This window comes from Gopherus flavomarginatus, chromosome 6, assembly GCF_025201925.1.
Source record: "Gopherus flavomarginatus isolate rGopFla2 chromosome 6, rGopFla2.mat.asm, whole genome shotgun sequence".
NCBI classification, from domain to species: Eukaryota; Metazoa; Chordata; order Testudines; family Testudinidae; genus Gopherus; species Gopherus flavomarginatus.
Window position 1 is genome coordinate 98,941,456 of NC_066622.1, and position 22,567 is coordinate 98,964,022.

At 42.3% G+C, this 22,567-nt stretch overlaps 1 protein-coding gene across 7 annotated transcripts in view; it reads left to right on the forward strand.

Annotated features, from left to right (window-relative positions):
- Nucleotides 1-22,567, forward strand: part of LRRC20 (leucine rich repeat containing 20) — a 194,823-nt gene that overhangs the window by 144,576 nt on the left and 27,680 nt on the right. The window contains exon 5 of one of the 7 annotated variants that reach the window (XM_050959739.1): nt 182-507. The exons of the other annotated variants lie outside the window; for them this stretch is intronic. Within the exon in view, the coding sequence (XP_050815696.1) occupies nt 182-309 (128 nt within the window). The 3' untranslated portion in view covers nt 310-507. Of the gene's footprint in view, nt 1-181; nt 508-22,567 lie in introns of those variants that run through there. 7 annotated transcript variants of the gene reach the window in all.

Here is a 22,567-nt window from a genome sequence, read left to right on the forward strand (position 1 = left end):
TCAGGTGCTTCAGGTGAAAGAGACATTAACCCTTAGCTATCTGTTTATGACAGGCCCCGCCCCCCTCAGGACTCCAGCACTACCGGTAAATCCTTTAAGTTACTTTCACCCCTGCCTAAGACCCAGTTGGTTGCTGTCATAAACAGATAGTTAAGGGTTAATGTTTCTTTTACCTGTAAAGGGTTACAAGCAGTGAACCTGGACCACCTGACCAGAGGACCAATCAGAAGACAAGATACTTTCAAATCTCGGTGGAGGGAAGTCTTTTTTTGTGTGTTTTCTTTGTCTGTTGTTCTCTGTGGATTCTGAGAGTAACCAGACGTACCTACAGGCTCTCTAATTTTCTGTTCAAATAGTGAGTATAAGTACAAAGGCGGTTTAGTCTTTTTGATTGTTTTCTTTATTTGCAAATGTGTATTTTGCTGGAATGATTTTAATGTGTATTTGTGCTGGGGGGAAGGCTCCTCTCTAGTGTCTGTAAGCTGAAAGACCCTGTAACGTTTACCATCTAAATTACAGAGACAACTTTTACTTTTTTTCTTTCTTTTTATTAAAAGTTTTCTTTCTAAGACCTGATTGATTTTTTCCCCTTGTTGAGGCTCAAGGGAATTGAGTCTGTACTCACCAGGGATGGTGGGAGACAGAGAGAGAGAGGGGAGAGGGAAAGAGGAGGGGGCAAGGTGCACTCCTCTCTGTTTTTAGATTCAAGGAGTTTGAATCACAGTGATCTTCCAGGGTAACCCAGGGAGGGAAAGCTTGGGAGAGGCAACGGTGCGGGAAAGGGTTTACTTTCCTTGTGTAAGATCCAGGGGGTCTGGGTCTTGGAGTCCTCTGAGAAGGTTTTGTGGGGACCAGAGTTTACCAGGCACTGAAAGTCCTGGTTGGTGGCAGCACTACAAGATCTAAGCTGGTAATTAAGCTTAGGGGGATTCATGCTGGTACCCCATCTTTTGGACGCTAAGGTTCAGAGTGGGAATGTATACCATGACAGTTGCATACAGCCACAGTCCTCGGTGTTACAAATAGAAATGACTTGATTATTCAGTCCATCTCCCTGCCAGTTTAGGCTCATCCCTTAGAACTATCTAATCTAATTTTCAAATCCAAAGCAAGAGAGGTAGACAGAATTATAGCTAGCAGCCCTGTGTCCCAAATGAGTAGGCTAGACATACTGAATTATGCAAGCGGAGAATTTGGCCCATTGGGTTTCACTAGCATGCGGTGCAACCTGGCAAGGACAGATAAAGAATGGCCATACTGAAATGTCCAGTTAATATTTACTTTCTACTGACTGTGTTTGAATAATTTATATACTGGGAAAGGAAGAGTACAGTGAAAGCATAGCTGTTCTGCAGCTTGAGGTCTTCAAACCATTTTTGAGGATTTCAATAACTCGGTCCTGGGATAGGGGTTGTACAAAATTGGATGGGTGGGGTTCTGTGGCCTGCCTTGTGCAGGAGGTCAGACTAGATGATCAGATTGGTCCCTTCTGACCTATGAGTCTATGAGTCTATAAGAATAGAGCTTTCTTTGTTTCATGATTCTGTGGCCACGGAATTTGTTATGGAATCCATCACTGCTGCAAAATTACACTCTAGGGTCCAAGTTTTTGTTTTTTTGGGGAAAAAAAGGGTTCTAGTTGCAAAGGAAATACAAATGTAAATAAATTCATTAATGTCTGCCTGAGTTCACAGACATCCTGCAAAAATTGCATTCAGAAATGTGAACTTGCCCTTTTCATATCAATGGGATATTAACCCTGAAATCTAATTATGTACATTTTAGTTTCAAGATTGTTAACTCATTCACTGCTGCTTATTTTAATATCAAACTAATGTGCTTATCCCACAAACCCAGACTTTCAGGGGCCAAAAGCTTCAATTTTCTCCTAGCCAACTGCAAAACCCTAGGCTTCTATGATAGTTATGCATTTTCAGCTCAAGATTCTACAGCAGATTGACAATTAAAAATATAGGGATCGCATATTGTGAATTTTAATTAATATCCTAGTAAATTAGAAGGGCTTGATGTATTATTAATTTTCATAGTTAAGTTAAACAATTGTTGGTTTCACTAAATTATCTGAAACTGTTGCATTACCACCACTCAGTTGCACTGGAAGGCTGCAGAAAGCAATAGTAGTTCAGCAGAATGTAGGTCTCAGCCAGGTTTTCAACTGCTAAGGAATGGGCAACAGGTGAAAAAAAGAACCTCATTGTCCTTATTTGAGTTATTTTTAATTTCATATTTTTAAAAAGAGGATAGAAGGGAAGCAGCGTTTCCCATTGATAAATACCAGTCTAGCTCTCCTGGCAATAATGAAGTAAGGGAGTCCTTCCCTGTCTTTCAAAAAATACAGACCTTTCCTGCTTTCTAACTGATTGCTCTAGAGATATCTCTTTCTGACCTGTTGCAGCATAGGTCTCATTAAATAGTCTTTTGCTGTAGGTCCTGTCAAGAATTTAATGTTCTGTTTCTGCACAGCATAGATACTGGTCATGTAAACAAGGACCAGAAACAGGAATCTACATATTTCCTTTGCTTATTTTTTGAGTTTAGAGAATCAGTTTATTTCAGTCAGTGCATACAACAAGGTCCAATGTGTATACTCTGTGAGTGGTGTAAGAAAGGTATAGAGTAACACATTGTTCCCCCAGTAATCATCCGTGCTCTTCTTTTGTTTGCCCATGGGGTAAAATTGGCTCCCTGCAGATAGGCATTAGTGTCATGGCATAAACTGACATGTTACTTGCTACTCTGAATCAGGTAAGAAACAGCAATCTTGCTACTTGAGCGGACTTTTAACTCTATGGATGACATTCCTGAGAAATACTTGTTTTTCCATTAGCAAGTAAATATTATCCCTTGCTATGGAACAAAAAATGGAGCTTGATGTGTTTCCAAAAAGATATACAGATATGTTGGAGAGACACGGATGGCAAAAGAGAATGGGTCAGTTTCTGTTTCATATGAAAAAAATACTTTTTGTAATTTTGGAGTTTTTTTACACACATGAAAAAGGACTAAGATAAATGTGAATGCAGTGCAGTGACAGAACGGACACATGTGCTAGTTGGCAGTGGCAATGCAGATTAAAGTAGGTGGCAATGAAGATTAAAGGCTTGATCTAGCTGCTATTAAATTAAATGACTATACCCTGGGGGTTAGGGCACCCACGTGGAAAGTGGGAGAACCATGGTCCAGTCGCCTGTTCCAATCAGTTGTTAATTATATATTCCAAATGGAATTTCACCAGGTGAGACTGAGGGAGCCCCGCATCAGAATATTGTATAGCTCAGTGGTTACAGCACACTCCTGAGAGGCTTAGAATGCCTCTGCCCTGCAGGCAAGATAGACATTTGTCCTCCCATCTTTCCCCAGTTAGGGGAATAGATGTCCAAGTATATTTGTGGATCTAGGCCTTGGCCCCTGTCAGGAAGAGTTCAGCACTGGGCAGGAACAATCTCACTGAACAGTGTCTTCATTCTGAATAGTAGCCCAAAATAATAGAGATGGTGTTAATGCAAAATTGCTGCATTACTTTGTCCTCCTGTAATAAAAAAGTTAATTAAGCAAACTTATGCAGAAATTTTTTTTAAACTGGCTTCTGTTCTTCTGAAAAAAGAGCTCCATTTCATATAGCCCCATACTGAGGATTAGGATCTAGAGCTGTTCATTTTGAGAGAGAGAGATAAATTCTGTTCACAGTTTGCTAGTTTCTCTGATGTTAAAAAACCTGAATTAAATTTCAATATTAAAATCTTTTGTCTGATCAAAAGATCAATTTCTCCTTCCATATCAGCATCCATAATGTCTTGGGTAAGAGGAGCTTCTTTTTATTGAATATATCTACTTACATTCATTGAATTCAATAAATATGAATCTTTGATAATAGAAATGTTGTTAATAATAGGACAGGTATTTTATCTGGATATATGTGTATCCAATGGAGTAACACTGTTGAAGTATTCCTACCAGTGCAACTTTTGCATTAGATAATGATACTAACTTATTTCCAAACAAAAAGCTGTGTTAAAATGGAGAGAACATATCAGTAATATAAGGGAAACAAACGTTACAAACCTGTTTTAGTTATTTCCAAAGTAACCATTACAAACTCAGAGCATTCAGAGGTAAGGACATATTTAAAAGAAATACAGATATTACAATGCTTGGAAATACACAGTTAGGGCAACTGTAGTGATGCCACATTATAGCCATATGATTAAGTTAATACATTTTGTGGTCGCTGCTTCAATTAAACTGATTTTTAAAAGTTAACTCCCCTCCTCCCAGGGACAACTCCAGGCCACAGCACGCCAAGCACATGCTTGGGGCGGCACGCTGCAGGGGGAGCTCTGCCGATCGCCGGGAGGGCGGCAGGCAGGCCACCTTCGGGGGCATGCCTGCGGAGAGTCCGCTGGTCCCGCGACTCTAGTGGACCTCCCACAGAGTGCCCCTCCCAACGTGCCGCCGTGCTTGGGGCGGCAAAATGTCTAGAGCCGCCCCTGCCTCCTCCTTTCACCCCCTGCCTGTGGTTCTGCTTTAAATCCTCAAAATAGGCACATAGGCTTTGTGGTGGCACACTGCATATGGGTGACTTTACTCCCTGCAAGTTTCCAGAGTACTGTCTCCTGAGTCTAGTAACTCAAATAAGATTATACTATCTGATATCCCTGTTAATCCTCCAGAACCAATGCAGTTAAAAAGATGGAGCTGAATTCTATTCTTAGTTGTTCAACAGCAGAATTGTTTGCTACATTCCTGGTCCAGGGCTAGTCAGTTACAACTGTTCACACACTGACAGCAGTGGAGTTGCACAGGTGTCTCTAAGAGTATAATTGGAAGGAAATAAAGATGCACAGGTGTAACTGAGGGCAGCAGTTCCCCTGTATAAACCTCTGTGGTTGTTAATGATTCATGTGAAGTAAAAAACCCTTCTTGAATCTCAGGGTCCAATGGATTTATTATCTCTGAGGCCCAATTTATCCCAAGGCCCAATTATCTTGTTTCTGGTATGCACCAGATTGCAACAGAAGTTAGTTTTTTTATAAAAGTACCTCCTAAGAGAGGGTATCACCAGATGCTTCTGCCTACCCCCAACTCCCCCAAAGCACTAGAGCAAGGTGGTCTGGGAGAAGAGAAGGAGATTATCGTGTTATAGATTTAGGGTAAAAAACATAAAAGCACCTCAGTTATTTAGAAACCTCAATCCCATCAACAGCTTTTGAACATTTTACCATTAGTCAATAACTAGCCCAAATGATACTCTTCTGAAAACTGAAGAACTAGTACTTGCAATGGTCAGATTTAGATGAGCCAGCATGTGATGAAAGCTCTGTTTAAAGCCAAATGAAAGCCTAACAGCCTTTTCCTTTTGAGACAGTCTAGTTTTGTGCTTGATAGCTAAGGAAGGCAGAGACTGTTGCAGAAGATAGGCTTATTTGGAAGCAGCTCTTTTCTCTGCACACGCAACATCAATTCCCAGTGCTGCTGGTGTGGCAGGAGCTTCATTACATTTTCTGTAAATGCTACAGGACTGAATTGTCCTTACCCGGGAAGTAGTCTTTGCTCTCAGGCTCCTTGAGGAATTTAGAGGCAGCAAGATTATCAAGCTCTCTGTACCCTTTGGTTTGAGACTGCCCCTGCTAGCAGCTGAACACAACAGGGAGCCTCCAAGGCTGTCCTAAAGCCCAAACAACTGCTGAGGGCTCACTCAGTACACAGCGCTGGGATGTTCACATGGACCAACACTCACACATTCCCAAACACATTGAATTAAATAGAAAGAGACAGGAGGCAGGGGTCCTGATTCTCCTCTTGCTGATCCTAGTGAACACGGGGAGTAGTGCAACTGAAGTAAATGGAGTTCCATTGGTATGAGACTGGGGAGAGGAGAATCAAGCACAAGAATTCTCACTACACATTGTTTTAAAAGAAAGCCAACAGTGACCTCTTCGAATGCAGAATTTTTGTGTAGTGTAATATAAGCTTAGACTCTCTTTACTCAGTTGGGGTCTGAAGTAATCAATTTTGTTCCATGTTGTAAGCGTATTTATTGGTTTCAGTGTGTTCAACTTGCCTCTTAGTAGCCAGGTCACTCTTTAAAGCACATTATTACAAAAAATGCCATGTTGACACAGTGTCAGGTCTGAGCAATGCAAGCCATTAAATCTGAGGCCCACACAGATCCTGGAGAACTAGATGCCCACCCCGGTCTCACAAACCAGCCCTCAGTGGCCTGCTGAAGATCTTTTTGAGAGCTTGCAGCCCTTTACTTGTTTTTTCCCCCCTTCCTTCTCCCCCATATCTTAGTAGACAACCTCTGGTGTGGTGCTAACCCCCTCATCTCCCATCACTAATGCAATGTCTCACACACCTTCACAAGCCACCACTAGGATATCCCACCTGCCTAGTGGTGGTCCCTTAAGCTTTCTTGCAACTTAGCAGTGGTCTCTGCAATAAACTTGTACATGGTAGGTATGTCTTTTCCCATCCTTTGATCTGCATTAGCATTACATATGATAAAAGTATCATGTGAAATAATAATTCCTGTTATACTATCAGGAATGAATGCTCTCTTCTCAGTTGCCACACTTTCTGATTGTGACAACTGGTGTACATGGTGGCACCATGCTGAGATGCAGAAGCACTTTGCACAGGGAGGTGGCTAGAGTAGAATCATAGAAGATTAGGGTTGGAAGAGGCCTTAGGAGGTCATCTAGTTCACCCCCCTGCTCAACACATTACCAATCCCCAAATGGCCCCCCTGAAGGCTTGAACTCACAACCCTGGGTTTAGCAGGCTAATGCTCAAACCACTGAGCTATCCCTCTCCCTCAAATCACTCCTTATTCTACTTTTATCCACTGCTGAGGGATGATGGCTTGACACCCTTCTAGCTGCAGCGCTGTTGTTGGCAGGTAGCAGAACAAAAGACACAGGTGTGGGAAAGCAGTGGAAAGGGAGGTGAGGAGAGAATGGACTGTGGACCAGATTCACATGGGTTTCACCTATGTAATGGGGACTGCAGGCCCTCCCATTTAGCAAGTCTGCATTGAGGTGTGGGGCCTGGATCTGGTCAGCATGGCTCCAAATATGGGCAAGGCAGGATCAGGCTGGTCAGAGGATGAATTGAATCAGCACCTCTCTCCTGTGGAGTCTTTGTTGGAAACATTGGGGGAGGAGGCTGCAGTAAAACAGCCTGCCCCTTTCCCCTCCTAGGGATGATTGCTTCCTCCATTGCAAAGCATTGGGAACAAGCAGGGGGCTGAAAGGACTGATTTTTGAGGAAAGATTAAAAGAGCTAAAAAGCTATAGCTCTCCTCAGCTAAAGAATGATTGGGGGTGAACATGATTGACTGCAGACACCTGAGGTAAGTAAATACCAAGGAGGGGGAGGAATAATTTAGTCTGATATGTGAAATAATGGGTGAAATTAAGGACAATTTAGAGTAACTAATGGGTTTAACTCGCATTGAAGTTAATGGAACTCTTTTCAATTGCTTCCATGAGTGATGTGTAAGGCTCTGATATTGCGGCAAAATCTCCCAATGGAGGCTGTGGACACTTTAATTTATACCATCTAAAAGACTGCCATTATTGGGGAATAGACTGTCAGGAACAATTCTGCACTGGCTGAGGTAGGAGGGACCAGATGACCTAATGAGTCTTTTATCTCTAGATTCTCTGAGTCTGTGGCTGAGGTAAAAACAGAGTGAAGGATGTTAAGGGAAGACAAATCTATAGACAGGAAGGGGCAAGGGGAACAAACCTAGAGAATCCAATTGCTGCCCTCACTGGGGAACAGAAACATGCTAGCAATACCCAGGCCCAAACTATGCTTGCCAATCATTTCACAACACAGGGGTGACTGCCATGCTTCTAGCACAGCTTCCTCTCCAAAAAGTTTGTTATATTTAGCATGTGAATAACTGCCTACAGAAATTCTGCTATAGATCCCCCTGCCCCAGCTGCTCTACAGCAACAATTCTCAGCACCTCTTGGCACTTGGTTTGAAATTGTGCTCTGTGAGAACTCAAATCTTTCTTAAAACTGTGCTTGGCTGTAGCTGTGCTTGGAAACTGTTTAAAATGCAGTTACAAGCCCCAGTGCTGATGGGTTGTAAAACAGTGCCTGATGGCCTACTCCCCATCTGCCTAATTGTCTCTTCATCCGTGGCCGCAAACACACAACATTCCTGGTAGTCTTCCAACATGCAGTAACAAGTACTTCAACCAGGCTCCCCACTGAGGACCCTTGCCATCTTGGTGGTCTCACTGACTCACCACTCCACCAACTCATGGTGATGCCATAAGGAGAAATTAATCATGGCTATTATATGGTTTCACTATAGGGAATTGATAACTGTTGGGTGCCTTAACATTTCTTACCTTAGCATATTTGAATTTCTTTTAAGTATAAGCCTTACCTGTATTTCTTGCCTTTTGTAGTGCTTGATTTGGGGATAAATAGGACAGTCCTGTAATGCTGGGATGAGGGGTGGGGTTTATCCTCCAAGTACCAACCCATTTTCACCCTCCCCTCCATTTTAATATAATTTTTGCCTGGGAATAAATGCATCTATAGAATTACCTGCACAGGAGTTATTAAATTGAATTTATTAAACAAATTCTGTAGATATGCAAGATGGACTAGAATGTGACTCACTGACTCTGCAGGGCTAACCAGAATAAGAGCCAGTAAAACACAAAGGTAGCCCATAACTCTAAAATATACATGGGAGGGGCCGACCTACTAAGAACCACTTAGAGCTGAAGTATTTGGTTTTCTAAGTAATTATAGCCGTGTTCTGATCTGAGAACATTACTGTTTGGTTCAATTATGAAACAGTATTATTTCTTTTTGTTTAACTGACAAAAGCCATTGAAAAACTGGTGCTGCTAATTAAGTCCTGAATGTGTGCATTGGATGACTAATCAGAATTTGTCAAGTAACTTCCCTTTTGAAAAGGTCTCATTATTTTAATTTCCATATGAGATGTGTGTCGGTCATTTGTGGGAAGGAGCAGTAGTAAATAATAGTTGGTTATCTTATAATGTTCATCCTTTTCCAAGACAAAACAAAATAATTGTAATGGTGTGGTGTATAGAGGCAAGATTAAAACAGGATTCTACATCCATTTGCAGTAGAAAACAGTAGTACGGACACAGCATCTTGAAAAAGGAATCATACTGTTATGGCTTTAAAGCTGAGTTCACTTCAATAAGTGAAGACTGAAATTAATGTTCAGGGGAAATCTCTGATGGAGAAACAAGAGTAAAGACAGGCAAGGGGGAAGCAGGGGTGAAAGAAGTGTCTAAATACCCCTCTCGTCCTACAAAAGGATTGTCTAAATCGAGTGGGTAAACTTTTTGGCCCGAGGGCCACATCGGGGTTGCGAAATGGTATTGAGGGCCTGGTAGAGAAGGCGGTGCCTCCCCAGATAGCCTGGCCCCTGACCCCATCCATCCCCTTCCACTTCCCGCCCCCTGACTGCCCCCTCATAACACTGGTCTACAATTTTTGAGAAGTCGTCTGCTTCAGAGATAAAATGTGATATTTATTATGTATTTTGATGTGCTGAATTCAAATATGACAATTAAAACAACTGATTGGCTACTGTTTCTAAGATATTTAAGTGTTTACATTTTATGTCTATGTATATTGTGCGGATAGTAGAGTTTTAATCATAAATTGTAAACCAAGGTCTTTTCATGTGTTTATGGTTGCTTTACATGATAATATTTCACCTGTCCTGTTTATGTAACACTTTAAAAATCAGCAAAAGGGTTATATAACTAAAATTTATTATGAAACAAAAGGCAAAAAACTATTATGTACATAGTTTAGTCCTATTCAGTGTCTACTTGGCGCTTCTTGGCTTGTCTCTTGTATTCATTAAATGGAGCATCTCTTGTCACTGTCCAGCAATAGTCTGCAAGCATTGATGGGCTCCATTTGCCCTGATAGCCTGCCAGGAGATTCCACTGCTGTAGTCTGGAGCCCAACAGCTCTGCCTTACTCTTGAGTAGTTCCAAATACCTGACAAGGTCATTCAGTTCACCTTGTGTTATGAGGTGTGGCTCAGAGGAGGAGGATGGGAGAAAATGTGGGTCCTGTGACATTGATGGTTCAGGACCAGAAGTTTCATCCTCTTCCTCTTCCTTGTCTGACTCAAGTGAGAATGATTCTGGTGCATCAGGAACCGGCAGTCCTTCTCCGTGGGGTACTGGGCGTATAGCTGATGGAATGTTTGGATAATGCACAGTCTACTTTTTCTTCTTTGACACACCTTTCCCAACTGGAGGCACCGTGCAGAAATAACAATTGCTGGTATGATCTGTTGGCTCTCTCCAAATCATTGGCACTGCAAAAGGCATAGATTTCCTTTTCCTGTTCAACCACTGGCGAAGATTTGTTGCACAAGTGTTGCAGCATATGTGTGGGGCCCACCTCTTGTCCTGATCTCCAATTTTGCAGCCAAAATAAAGGTGATAGGCTTTCTTAACCATAGTGGTTATACTGCGCTTTTGTAATGCAAAAGTCACTTTACCACAAACATAGCAGAAGTTATCTGCACTGTTCACACAAGTACAAGGCATCTCTGCTCACTTTGGCTAAACAGAAATGTGTCCCTTTGCAAAATCAAACACTGACAAATAAGAGAGCAGACACTGTATGATTTCTAGAGCTGATATAGGGCAATTTGTTCAGCAGAGTGATGTCAGCTTCGTTATGATTGCATCATCCATGACTTCTAGGAATAACATGATGTAATTCATATCATGTATGATGGAATAGCAGCTTCAGATTGCATCATTCATTGTTTTGCCTGAAAAGAAAGTATTGTCCAAACCCAGTTATAGATCTATTCATAGATCCAGTCAAAGATGCATTTTAGTCATTTCTAGTTTAAATTGAGATCCCTTCCCTTTATAACTCACTTATCCTCCGCCATTCCCAAGTCAAGGGTCGTATATACTGACCCAATAGCATTTCTTGAAAACTAGAGCCAATCAACAATTTTAAGCATCATTTTCGTTCTCAGTGACCCAGAGTTAGTAAAGTTGGACTACATTTATTTCAGAATCATTTTGGCTGTAGAGCAGTGTAACCCCCGACCCATCCAATCCCCCTTGCTCCTTGTCCCCTAACAGCCCCCTCCCAGGACCCCTGCCCCTAATCGCCCCCTGGGACCACACCCCCTATCCAACCCCCCCTGCTCCCAGTTCCCTGAGTGCCTCCCTGACCCCTATCCACATCCCTGTACCCTGACAGCCCCCTCTTGGGACTCTCCCCCGCCCCATCCAACCCCTGCTCCCTGTCCCCTGATTGTCCCTTCTTGGGACCCTCCCCCGCCTCATCCAACCCCCGCTCCCTGTCCCCTGACTGCCCTCTCCTGGGACACACCCCTAGCCCTTTCGGAATGTGGCCCTGCAAACATGGGCAGAGGACTCAGGAGAAGGGGCAGCTGCGCAGCCAGAGAGAAGGGGCTGTTTCCCCTTTAAAGCGCCACTTCTCTCTGGCCGGTTGCGTGGCCGCCTGGTGCTCCTGAGTCCTCTGGCCTGTGCTCGCAGCACTCCCGCCACTCGCACCTCTTACCTGCTCCCCTGAGGCTGCGGGTGAGTCTCCGTCCTTGCTCTCTCCTGCCCTCCACCCCCACAGAGGGAGCGCCAGTGCTGAGCTGGCTGGCGGCACAGTGAGCTGAGGCAGCAGGGGAGGGGTTGGGGTCTAGTATCCCCGGCCGGGAGCTCAGGTGCTGGGCAGGATGGTCCTGCGGGCCGGATATGGCCTGCGGGCCTACTTTGCCCATCTCTGGTCTAAATGCTAGAAATCTCCAAGAGTGCCTTTCAACAGTTAATTTTTGCTGCGTATGTTTTTGATTGTAAAGCCAAAAGAAGTTTAGGATTGCCTGTACAATTAAACCTAATTTAGCCAAGGACAAACACTTGTTGCTTAACAGATGTGGTTTTCTAATGAGGTGAAGCAGAATTGTACTCCATATTCATGTTGCTAGCTTTTGTGATTTTTTTATTGCAAGTCTTACAATATTTTGGTGTGTTCTTTACAGCCCCAGTATTTGATTACATGAAAATCTTGGATTTCATTTTTTTTAAAAAGTAAGTTTCTAGCCTTTGTGGTTGCAGAGAAGCTTCAAAACACGATTCCAAAGGGTCCAAAATCAGAAGGCAAATAAAAAGAACTCCACATTTATTATTTTAATATTTTATTTTTTTAAGATAACCTAATTATTTTGGGGACCCTAACATTTGAGCCCCTGGAGTTGTCAGTACTGTAATATGTCCAGCTTTTCCTGAGACTTTTGCCCTTCTCCACCTGACAAATATATTTCTTCCCATTGTTTATGGATCACAAGCCAACATGGCTGTGATGTCAGCAGAACTATGGGAATAAGATTTGCTAATTTGACCTTTCTCTCCATAAACAGCACAAAACACTATAGGACCATGCAGACAGAGTGACTACTGGATTTTTTTTTAATTTCATGCCAAGCAGTGGACTTTAATAATAACAGAATCTAGATGTAGATTATACTAGACTATAATGGTAATAACGTATGGTAAAACTGACAAGTAAACTATGTAGCTCTCCCTTTAACGGCTATATTAGTGTATACTCACATTGAAGTTATGGCAACCAAATTAATCTGGCATGTATGTACTCTGGCTGATTGCTCTCTTTCGGGAAGTCTATCTGTGCCACTCTAAGGCTTAAGATTTCTCCAGTTTGATTGTTGTGTATAGCATCCTGTTTCCCTCAGAGTTTTACTAGATTTCTGTGTAAAACAACCCCACCCCACACACCAAACACATCTGCAAATACAAATAGGCACACAAACATATACTGAGACATTAGTTATAATCCATCTTCTCAACTGAAAAAAGCAAGTTGCTTAGCCTGAGAACAGTTATTTGCTAGCTCCCTGCACAAAGACAAGCAGCTCTGCACATATGACCAGACATTAGTTGTTTGTTATCAACAATTCCAGTAGGTTTCAGAGTAGGAGCCATGTTAGTCTGTATCCACAAAAAGAACAGGAGTACTTGTGGCACCTTAGAGACTAACGTATTTATTCCAGCAGGGTAGACCTTGTTTTCTGTGACTTTTTTTTTTTAATTTTACATCTCTCAAATAAAGAAAGCTAAATGTAGCTTTAAGGTTTGTTGGTTTCAGTTCCAAACTTCTCAATTCCAGATGTAGGCCATAATCCTATAATCAAATTCATGGGCAAAGCAGTTTCCATTTCCCCTTGTTCTCCTGTTCTTTCTCTATCAATAATCCTCACCCTGTCTTTGAAATACTCTACATTGACTGTCAACCAAAGTTTAAACAGTCCCAAGATGGAGGACTGTGACAGGTCAGTAGCCACTATTTCCAGTGGCTGCAGTTCACAGTCATTGTTCAGCTGCTTGTTCTAAGTAGCACACAAGCAGGGGAAGCCAGGTTGCAATGACTCCCAACACTAAGGCCTGGTCTACACTACGCATTTAAACCGATTTTAGCAGCGTTAAACCGATTTAACGCTGTACCCGTCCACACTACGACGTCCTTTATATCGATATAAAGGGCTCTTTATATCGGTTTCTGTACTCCTCCCCAACGAGAGGAGTAGCGCTAAAATCGGTATTACCATATCGAATTAGGGTTAGTGTGGACGCAAATCGACGGTGTTGGCCTCCAGGCGGTATCCCACAGTGCACCACTGTGACCACTCTGGACAGCAATCTCAGCTCGGATGCAGTGGCCAGGTAAACAGGAAAAGCCCCGCGAAATTTTGATTTTCATTTCCTGTTTGCCCAGCGTGGAGCTCTGATCAGCACGGGTGGCAATGCAGTCCCAAATCCAAAAAGAGCTCCAGCATGGACCGTACGGGAGATACTGAATCTGATCGCTGTATGGGGAAACAAATCTGTTCTATCAGAGCTCCATTACAGAAGACGAAATGCCAAAGCGTTTGAAAAAAAAATCTACAGGCTACACAGTGCTGCGTGACAAGCATAACGGGAAGCCAGAGATTCAAACGGACGCTCATGGAGGGAGGGAGGGGGTACTGAGGACTCCAGCTATCCCACAGTCCACAGCAGTCTCTGAAAAGTATTTGCATTCTTGGCTGAGCTCCCAACTGAGCTTGGCTGAGCTCCTGTAGGGTCAAACGCATTGTCCGGCGTGGTTCAGGGAATAGCTCGTCAATTTACTCCCTCCCCCCCCACACATGAAAGAAAAGGGAAAGAAATCGTTTCTTGACTTTTTTCAATGTCACCCTATGTCTACTGAATGCTGCTGATAGATGTGATGCTGCAGCAGTGAAGAGCAGTATCCGCTCCTCTTCCCTCCCCGGAGCCACACGGTACAATATGACTGATATCTGTCGTCACCATCAGCCCGTGAGTGCTCCTGGCTTGCCTCAGGTGAGGTCGGCTGGGGGCGCCTGGGTAAAAATAGGAATGATTCCTGGTCATTTCCAGTAGATGAGACAGAACGGCTGGTAACCGTTCTCATCATAGCAACTGGGGGCTGAGCTCCATCAGCCCCCTCCCTTTCCTGTGTAAAGAAAAGATTCTGTACTGCCTGGGCTATCATAGCAGCGGGATGCTGAGCTCCTCTCCCCTGCACCGCTTAATGTTCTGCCTGGACTGTCACAGCAGTGGGAGGCTGCCTCCCCCTCATTTAATCTCACTAACAAGTCACTGTTTCTTATTCCTGCATTCTTTATAACTTCATGACACAAATGGGGGGGACACTGCCACGGTAGCCCAGGAAGGTTGGGGGAGGAGGGAAGCAACGGGTGGGGTTGTTGCAGGGGTACCCCCTGAGAATGGCATGTAGCTCATCATTTCTGCGGGATCTGACACGGAGCAGCTGTACTCTCTGATACACTGCTTCTCTAGTACACTTGCCCCAAATTCTAGGCAGGACTGACTCTATTTTTAGAAACCATAAAGGAGGAATTGACTCGGGGAGTCATTCCCAGTTTTGCTTTTGCGCCCCTGGCCGACCTCAGCTAGGGGCACCCATGATAGCAGCAGACAGCACAGAAGGACAGATAACCGTCATCTCATTGCCAAATTACCCTGGCAGCAGACGGTACAGAATGACTGGTAACCATCTCTGCTATCATGCAAAAGCAAATGAATGCTGCTGTGTAGCGCTGGAGTATCGCCTCTGTCCACAGCATCCAGTATACATACAGTGACTGTAAAAAAAAAAAAAAAAAAAAACTGAACGGGCTCCATGGTTGCAGTGCTATGGCATCTGCCTGGGCAATCCAGGGAAAAAGGGCGCGAAATGATTGTCTGCCATTGCTTTCCCGGAGGAAGGAATGACTGACGACATTTATCCAGAACCACCCGCGACAATGATTTTTGCCCCATCAGCCACTGGGCTCTCAACCCAGAATTCTAAGGGGCGGGGGAGACTACGGGAACTATGGGATAGCTATGGAATAGCTACCCACAGTGCAACGCTCTGGAAATCGACGCTAGCCTCGGACCATGGACACACACCACCGAATTAATGTGCTTAGTGTGGCCGCGTGCACTCGACTTTATACAATCTATTTTATAAAACCGGTTTATGTAAAATCGGAATTATCCCGTAGTGTAGACGTACCCTAACTCTCCTCCAAAAAGAGCTGCAGAAGCCTATTAGTTCTAGCTAATGCTCTTGCTCACATTGAATCCTCTAGCTGGGTTTTTGTACCAGTTAGTTAATTACATTGCAGTAATTATGGAGACATTTGTTTGCAACTTTGTAACTAAGGACCGGTTGAGATTAAGTAAGGGGTGTGTACTGCACACAGATACACTGAGTTTGCATAAGGGAGTTCCATAAACAGGCAGTTCTGTTTAAGCAAACACAGAAATGATTAGAATTTTAAGAGCCTGCTTTTAAATTCATCCGGGAACAACAGGAGTTAGAGAGTCACAGAGTAAGGTGCATGGACACAGAAGAAGAACTGTGACTAGTACGGAACAGTCTTCCACCTTGAGAAACGGTTTTATTCCTATAAAATCATAATCTTTCAAAGACTTTCAGTGTTGTAGAGGATATTTGATTGTATACCCACTTTTAGGACAATGTACAAACATTGGCAGGGTAGGTAACCAGTTAGATCAGAGGCTGGGAGAGCAACTGTTTCAGTTCAATATCAAAATGAAAATCTTTACAGCATTGCTCAGACAATCAGTCTGCCTAACAAAAGGAGCTTCTCTCACCTTCCCCAGCTGCCATTCTACAACTGCAGAGAGCGAGCACATAAATATACCAGAATTCCACTACAATCAATAGCTGAGTCACTGCCTATTAGAGACACATACACCTTGCCAAATTTACCAGTGGTTTATAAATCAGTTAACACGAGTAGATTTGAAACCATAGGCACTGTCTCATTCCTCCAACACTTACTATACTGCATAGTTTTATTTCTTCAATTATATTAAGAAAACTTAAAATAAGAAAAACAGAAGAAGATACTATCACAGATTTGGTCATTGAAAATCTATGATTTAATGACCGAACTATGAATCTTCAACTCAAATGTCATTTCCATCTTAACATATGGATATGAAAGCTGGGGAGCCACCAAAAATATTGACATTTAAATGTTTTTGGAAGTAAATATCTTAGGAAAATACTAGGTATTATCTGTAAAGAATTAATAAATGCCAAGATTTGTCAGAGTTCAACAATTTCTTATCTCCAGAGTTATAGGAAAGATGTAAATATGTGTTAATCAATTCATCAATCACCTTCACCTCTTTGAAATACTGAATGGGAAGGATTCAGTTTCAAATGCTAGTAGAGGCAGAAGCAACTAAAAACATCTCACTGCTAAAATCAGTGGGGAAAGAATAACCAGACATGTCAGTGATGATATTGTTACTTGTGGTAAACCTGAGCTGTTGAATCCCACATTTATTACCCCACTTTTCAGGTTCTTTCCCTGCCATTTTGTCCTTTCCCATCTGGTAAACCTTGATGATTATTTTCCCCCTTACTCATCCTTCACTTCAGTATTTTTCTTATGCAGTGCGCTGGAGGTGGGTGGGGGAGAGGCAGCGGCTGTTCATATTACATCGTGTATTTCCTAAGATGTAACTGATATATTTAACAAAACATAGTTATCAGCCAGTTGTAATTAGCAGCTGGGATTCAGTACTCCTGTCAGGGTAGGAGAGAGAAGGAAAGTCTTGTTTATGGTCTAAGCTAGAGTCTGATTTGGTATCCATTGAAGTTGATAGAAAGATTCCCATTAACTGCAGTGGGCATTGGATTGGACCCAAAATGGATCTGGACTTTTAGAACACAACAAAATGATAGAATTTTGGGTGTGATAAAGGAGTTTGCAGGTGTGCTGATGGTTTTTGCAGACCTTCCCAGCCCTGATTCCCCCCCCCCCCATCGTTTTTCAGAACAATTAATAAGCTAAAAGGTTGGGAGACAATATGCAATCCCTTTGCTCAATGAGCTAGTGGCTTCTCCTAAAAGGCAATGAGAGCTGGCATTTTCATAGTCTTTGACTATGTGTACACTGTTCAGGCCTCCTGTTTGGAGAACTACATTAACATGAACTAGCAACCTTTTATTTCATGCCCACAGCATACACATGGGGGAGTTACAGCACAGCACTTTGGTGCATTCTGCTATCCACATTCCTATAGTCAGAACTACAGGGCACTGTAGACAGGCCCTTTCCTAAAACAAGGACCTGATATTTCCAAAGTTTTAAAAACCAAATAAAAATAACTGCAGAAAAATGGTTATTCTGAGTGTAATGCCTGGGGATCAGGCAGGTCAAAGGGCAGTCCCAATCAGTGGTCAGAGTTCACATAAGATGTCCAGTCGCTGGGAGAGCCAAACCAAGGGGAAGGTATAGGACGATGGTTGGCAGGGTAGTAAGGCGGGATTGATTGGGTGGGTGGGTGAGTTCAAGTAGCAACTTGCAGGCAACAGCTTGTTGCTCAGACAAGGTCAGAAGAGAAGCAGGAAGTTTATATGTAGTCACCAGCCAATCAGGGCCAAGACAATGTAGTCAATTAGAAAGCAAGCTGCAGAACCCTGGAAGCTAGCCCACCTAGGTCAAGCAATCCCATGCAACGGCCAACACTGCTTCCCAAAAAGACAAAAAAGAAAAGGGTTGTTTTTGTAAGGCAGTTCATCTTTGATCATATAATAACTACAAAATTGGACTAAGGGAATACTTTAACATATGCCAACATAATACTGAAGATTTCAGAGTAAATGTTGAATAAAAATAATTAAATTAATGCATTTTAAGCCCTCATTACAGTGGGTTGGATTGATGGATATGATAAAATTCTAAGAGAAGAAAGATCAGTCCAGGGGAAAAAAAAATCCTTTCTCCCTCATCCAATTCTTTGAAATTGAAGTCTTTCCCCTCAGGCATGATTCTTTGGCTTTAAATTGTGGACAGGGACCTCCTATTACTGCCTTGGAGCCAAATCCTTCCCCAACTCCTGCCTCCAACCCCCTGGTATGAGGGAGAACCTTGCCTCTCTATGTGACTTAAAGGTTGTATCCAATGGATTGTACAATTTCCTTCAGACATAAAAAAGAACATAATTCCCCTTCAACAAAGATTCCCAGCGCTTCCTGAATTGGTTTTATGTTTTTGTGGTGTCTTATATTGTTTCCTCCAGATTTTCACAGTTTATAGGAGTAGTTAATAGCTATTAGTGGATGTGGCAATGTAAGGAAAAGAGCGATATTAAAATTAAGCATTAAAGACATTGACTCTGAGCCTGGCTCAGGCTGGAGCTGCCGAAGAGGAATCTACAACATTATGTAGAGCACAACAATATGAGAGCAGAAGGGAAAAAAAATCTCACTTTCAGAAAGCACAATTCTGCTCAGATAATTCAAAATGCTAAATGTATAAACACAAGGTGAAAGTCCTGGCCTCGGTGCTTAATTCGTAATGAAAGAGATGCCATGGGCTCAAGCAAGTTTTTACTTTCATAACTAAACATGGCAAGCCCAGAGGTGCTGGATTATTAACTGCCAAGCCTAGAAGTGCCAGGGCTCAGCCCTGGCACAAAGTAAGCACTGCCTGCCCTCCTGTTAGCATTTCACTAAGGTTACATCTGACTGGCAAAGAAACAACAAAAGCAGAAAAATGTGGTATTGTGTCTTGTTTTGTTGTAAAGTTGAGGCCATCTTGATATAGTTGGAGATGAGCAATCAAGGACAAACCCAAACTTATTTTGTCTTTTGCTTTATAGTTCACCTTTAAGTAGTGTATTGCAGCAAAAAAAGTCATTCTGGCAAGATAAGTAGGGTAGAGTTAAATCACATCACCCCAGGACTGAACTTTCTGCCTCTACTCCTCATGAAAGGAGGGAAAACCCATCAATGAGGATTGAGGTATATGATAAAATGCAGAGGAAAGAGATTATCAGGTAAGGACCAATTTTCCTTAGGACAAAACAGTTTGACACTATAATAGTTGCCATAAGAGAAAGTAACATTGAAACAGGGAACTGTCAATCAGGTGTATAAATGTATACTAGGAAACAGAATGAGACCCATCAAACTAATTTCATTTGTGGTTCAAGCCAGGCTTTCAGCATAAGATCACCAGAATTGAAAGACTAGTTACTTTCCAGTGCCATTGAATCCCTTTCATAAAAAGACCAGCAGAGTCTCAGTATGGGAATAAGACAGATTTATTTTTCCCCCATAAAATGGGAATTTTGTGAACATCAGTTGAGCCCACTAAATAAAGAGACCTGTCAAAAATAATACTATCTCTATAGCAAACTAAAAACCTAGACAGAAGTACAACATCCCGCCCCAGTAAACAAATACACTGCAGTAGAATACAGTTGTGAAAATCCATCAGAAAATACACCTGATAGAAGATCAGTTCTTTTATTAAATACTTGTGTCTCCAGCTAAAGTATATTTTAGCAAGTGGCAGCACACTCTGAATCCGAGTCCCTTTACAGGAACAGAGCTCTAAAATAAAAATATTTTTGTATATTTTCCAGCACAACATAATAATTGTAGTTGTTTAAATGTCCTAATCACATAGTTTTTCCAGGGCATGTGGGTTAAGTGCAATATCCCATACCTTGCTTTCATCCTAGACCCTCAACAACCCTTGCCACCTTGTTTCTCCTTCTCTATCAACTACCTCACAAAAAGAAGCGGGAGGAAAAAATTATAAAAAGTAATATTAGTGCAGCAAGATTATCCTGTAATTAGGTCTCTGGTTTCCTCTGCCTGGGCATGGCGTGCATGTATGTAGGTGTCTGTGATTCTGAATGTGTTTTCTGTATATGTGTATTCACTGTTTTGCTCTCAAAATTCTCAGAAGGCAAAGTTTAAAACATTAAGAAAAAAAGCCTTCTATAGATAAATAATGTAACAGAAGGATGAACTCTAGCTCCTCTTACAGAAGGATGCTTGATGTTTTTGTTTCCCATTCTTCACGAGTGAACAATTTTGTAGCCCAAAGTACTGAATGAAAAGAGGTATACTTTATGTCCATTTTCCTTTTTTCAGCCATTGCTCTAGCCATTTACCCTGTGAGACATGAAATATGGGGATTGTTCAACTGTGAAATCTAAAAGAAATTGCGGGCGGGAGGGGCGGGGGAGGGAACACATATTAAAGCTGAAAGCTAAGTGTAAAAACAGGGGGCAGGCAGTGACCTCAGGACAGATCCATGTACAATCCTCTGCTTAAATTATCCATTGATGTAGTTGTATTTTTTAAATAATATTTGTTGGTGACTGTGTTTCCCTAAAAGCAGGGAATGCCCTTGTCTATTTTCAGGGCTGACCCAATGGCCCTGTAACTGTTTACAGACCAATGTTTGTCCCTCTTTCTTATAAATGCATGGCAACTTGGGCAACGTGAAGGGGCTTCCAACCATTTGAGGGATGATACTGATAGCACTCTGGCTGAGGATGTGTGCACCCGAGGGGCCCATCAATCTGAACTCGTATTATTACCTTGCTCTTCTTCATCAAGTGAGTGGCATTTCCATATTCCAGAAAATATGGCCTCCCTTGGGTTGTGGGAATTATCTCAGCCTCTTGGCTGGGTTTACAAAAAATAGTTTTTCATGCCAAAATATGCTCACTGTATTTATCATTATTACTCATTTACTTTTGGCCAAATCCAGCATTCTTTGTAAATCCCAAGCTCCTATTGGCCTCAGTGGTTGACACGGAATGCTGGATTGCATGCTTAAACATTTTGCTGACTTTCATGAGGTTGGAGAGAATTTTCCATTGGGGTCACTGATGTTATTGTGGAAACACTAAGACTTGCTCCCATTTTCTCTACTTGCATGGGGTACAGTAGGCAGGTTATGGTGCAGTACCTGCAGGACTGGACTGTGGTAGCAGAGTTCATGGACATTATTGAAGTGCGTTAGTGTCCTCACCTTTAAAGTACATTGGCGCTTTATTGAGAGTAATAATTTTTGAATGTCTATACAATTGTATGTATTTGCTTGTTTCCTACTCTCACCCTTCATGTATTACGTGTCATTTTAGACTGCGAGTTCTTCAGGGGGCTGGACCATGACATAGGAACATATGATTAGAAGGGACCTTCTAGGTCCAATCCCCTGCTATCACAGGCAACCCCGTCATATAATCCTGTTCATAAATATGTCAAGATCCATCTTAAAACTAGATAGGTTGTTAGCCCCCATTACTCCTAAGTGGGAGGCTGTTCCAGACCCTTACTCCTCTGTGGATTAGAAATCTTTTTCTAATTTCCAGCCTACTTCATGGCCTTCTTGTGCCAACGTTGTCCTTTAATTGAACTAGCTCTTTTCCCTCCCTGATGTCTTTATAGTGCACAATCATATCCTCTCTCAGCCTTCATTTTGACAGGCTAAATAAACCAAGTTCTTTCAGTCTTCTGCCCTAAGATAGGCCTTTATCTTTCTTGAGCATGGGTAACCAGAACTGTACACGGTATTCCAGATGAGGTCTTACTAGAACCTTGTCCAATGGTATTCATACTTCCCTATCTCTACTAGAAATACCTTGCCTGGTATGTCCAAGAATCACATTTGCCTTTTTCACAGCCACATCACATCAGCACCCACTAATTTTTCTCCAACCATGGAGCACCCATGTAGTTGGCGCCTACGGTCTCTCATCCTCTCTCTTTTTGTCCCTACTTTCTCCCCCTTACTCTGTCTTTCATGATATATTGTCCTTGGGGTTTGAGCTTAAGCTTTTGCCCAGATTTACAAACAGAGCAATTTTTTACCTTGTTTCTCACCCTTCCACACTCACCCACTTTCTCTGTATATTTTTTCCCATTAGCAAGGTGCCATTTCAGCACCTTACTTCCCACTAGCATTGCTGTTAGAGGACAATTTTCAAACTGGAAAGAGGTGTAGCTAGCAACTTTTTTCACTTGGGCCTTATCTACACTTCAAAATTGCATCATGTTAAAGTAAGTGTAAACTGACACAATATTAACCACTCAGTGAGGACAAGCGCTTGTCATATTTAACATCCAGGAGAAATTGTATCAGACACAGCATATCCTTG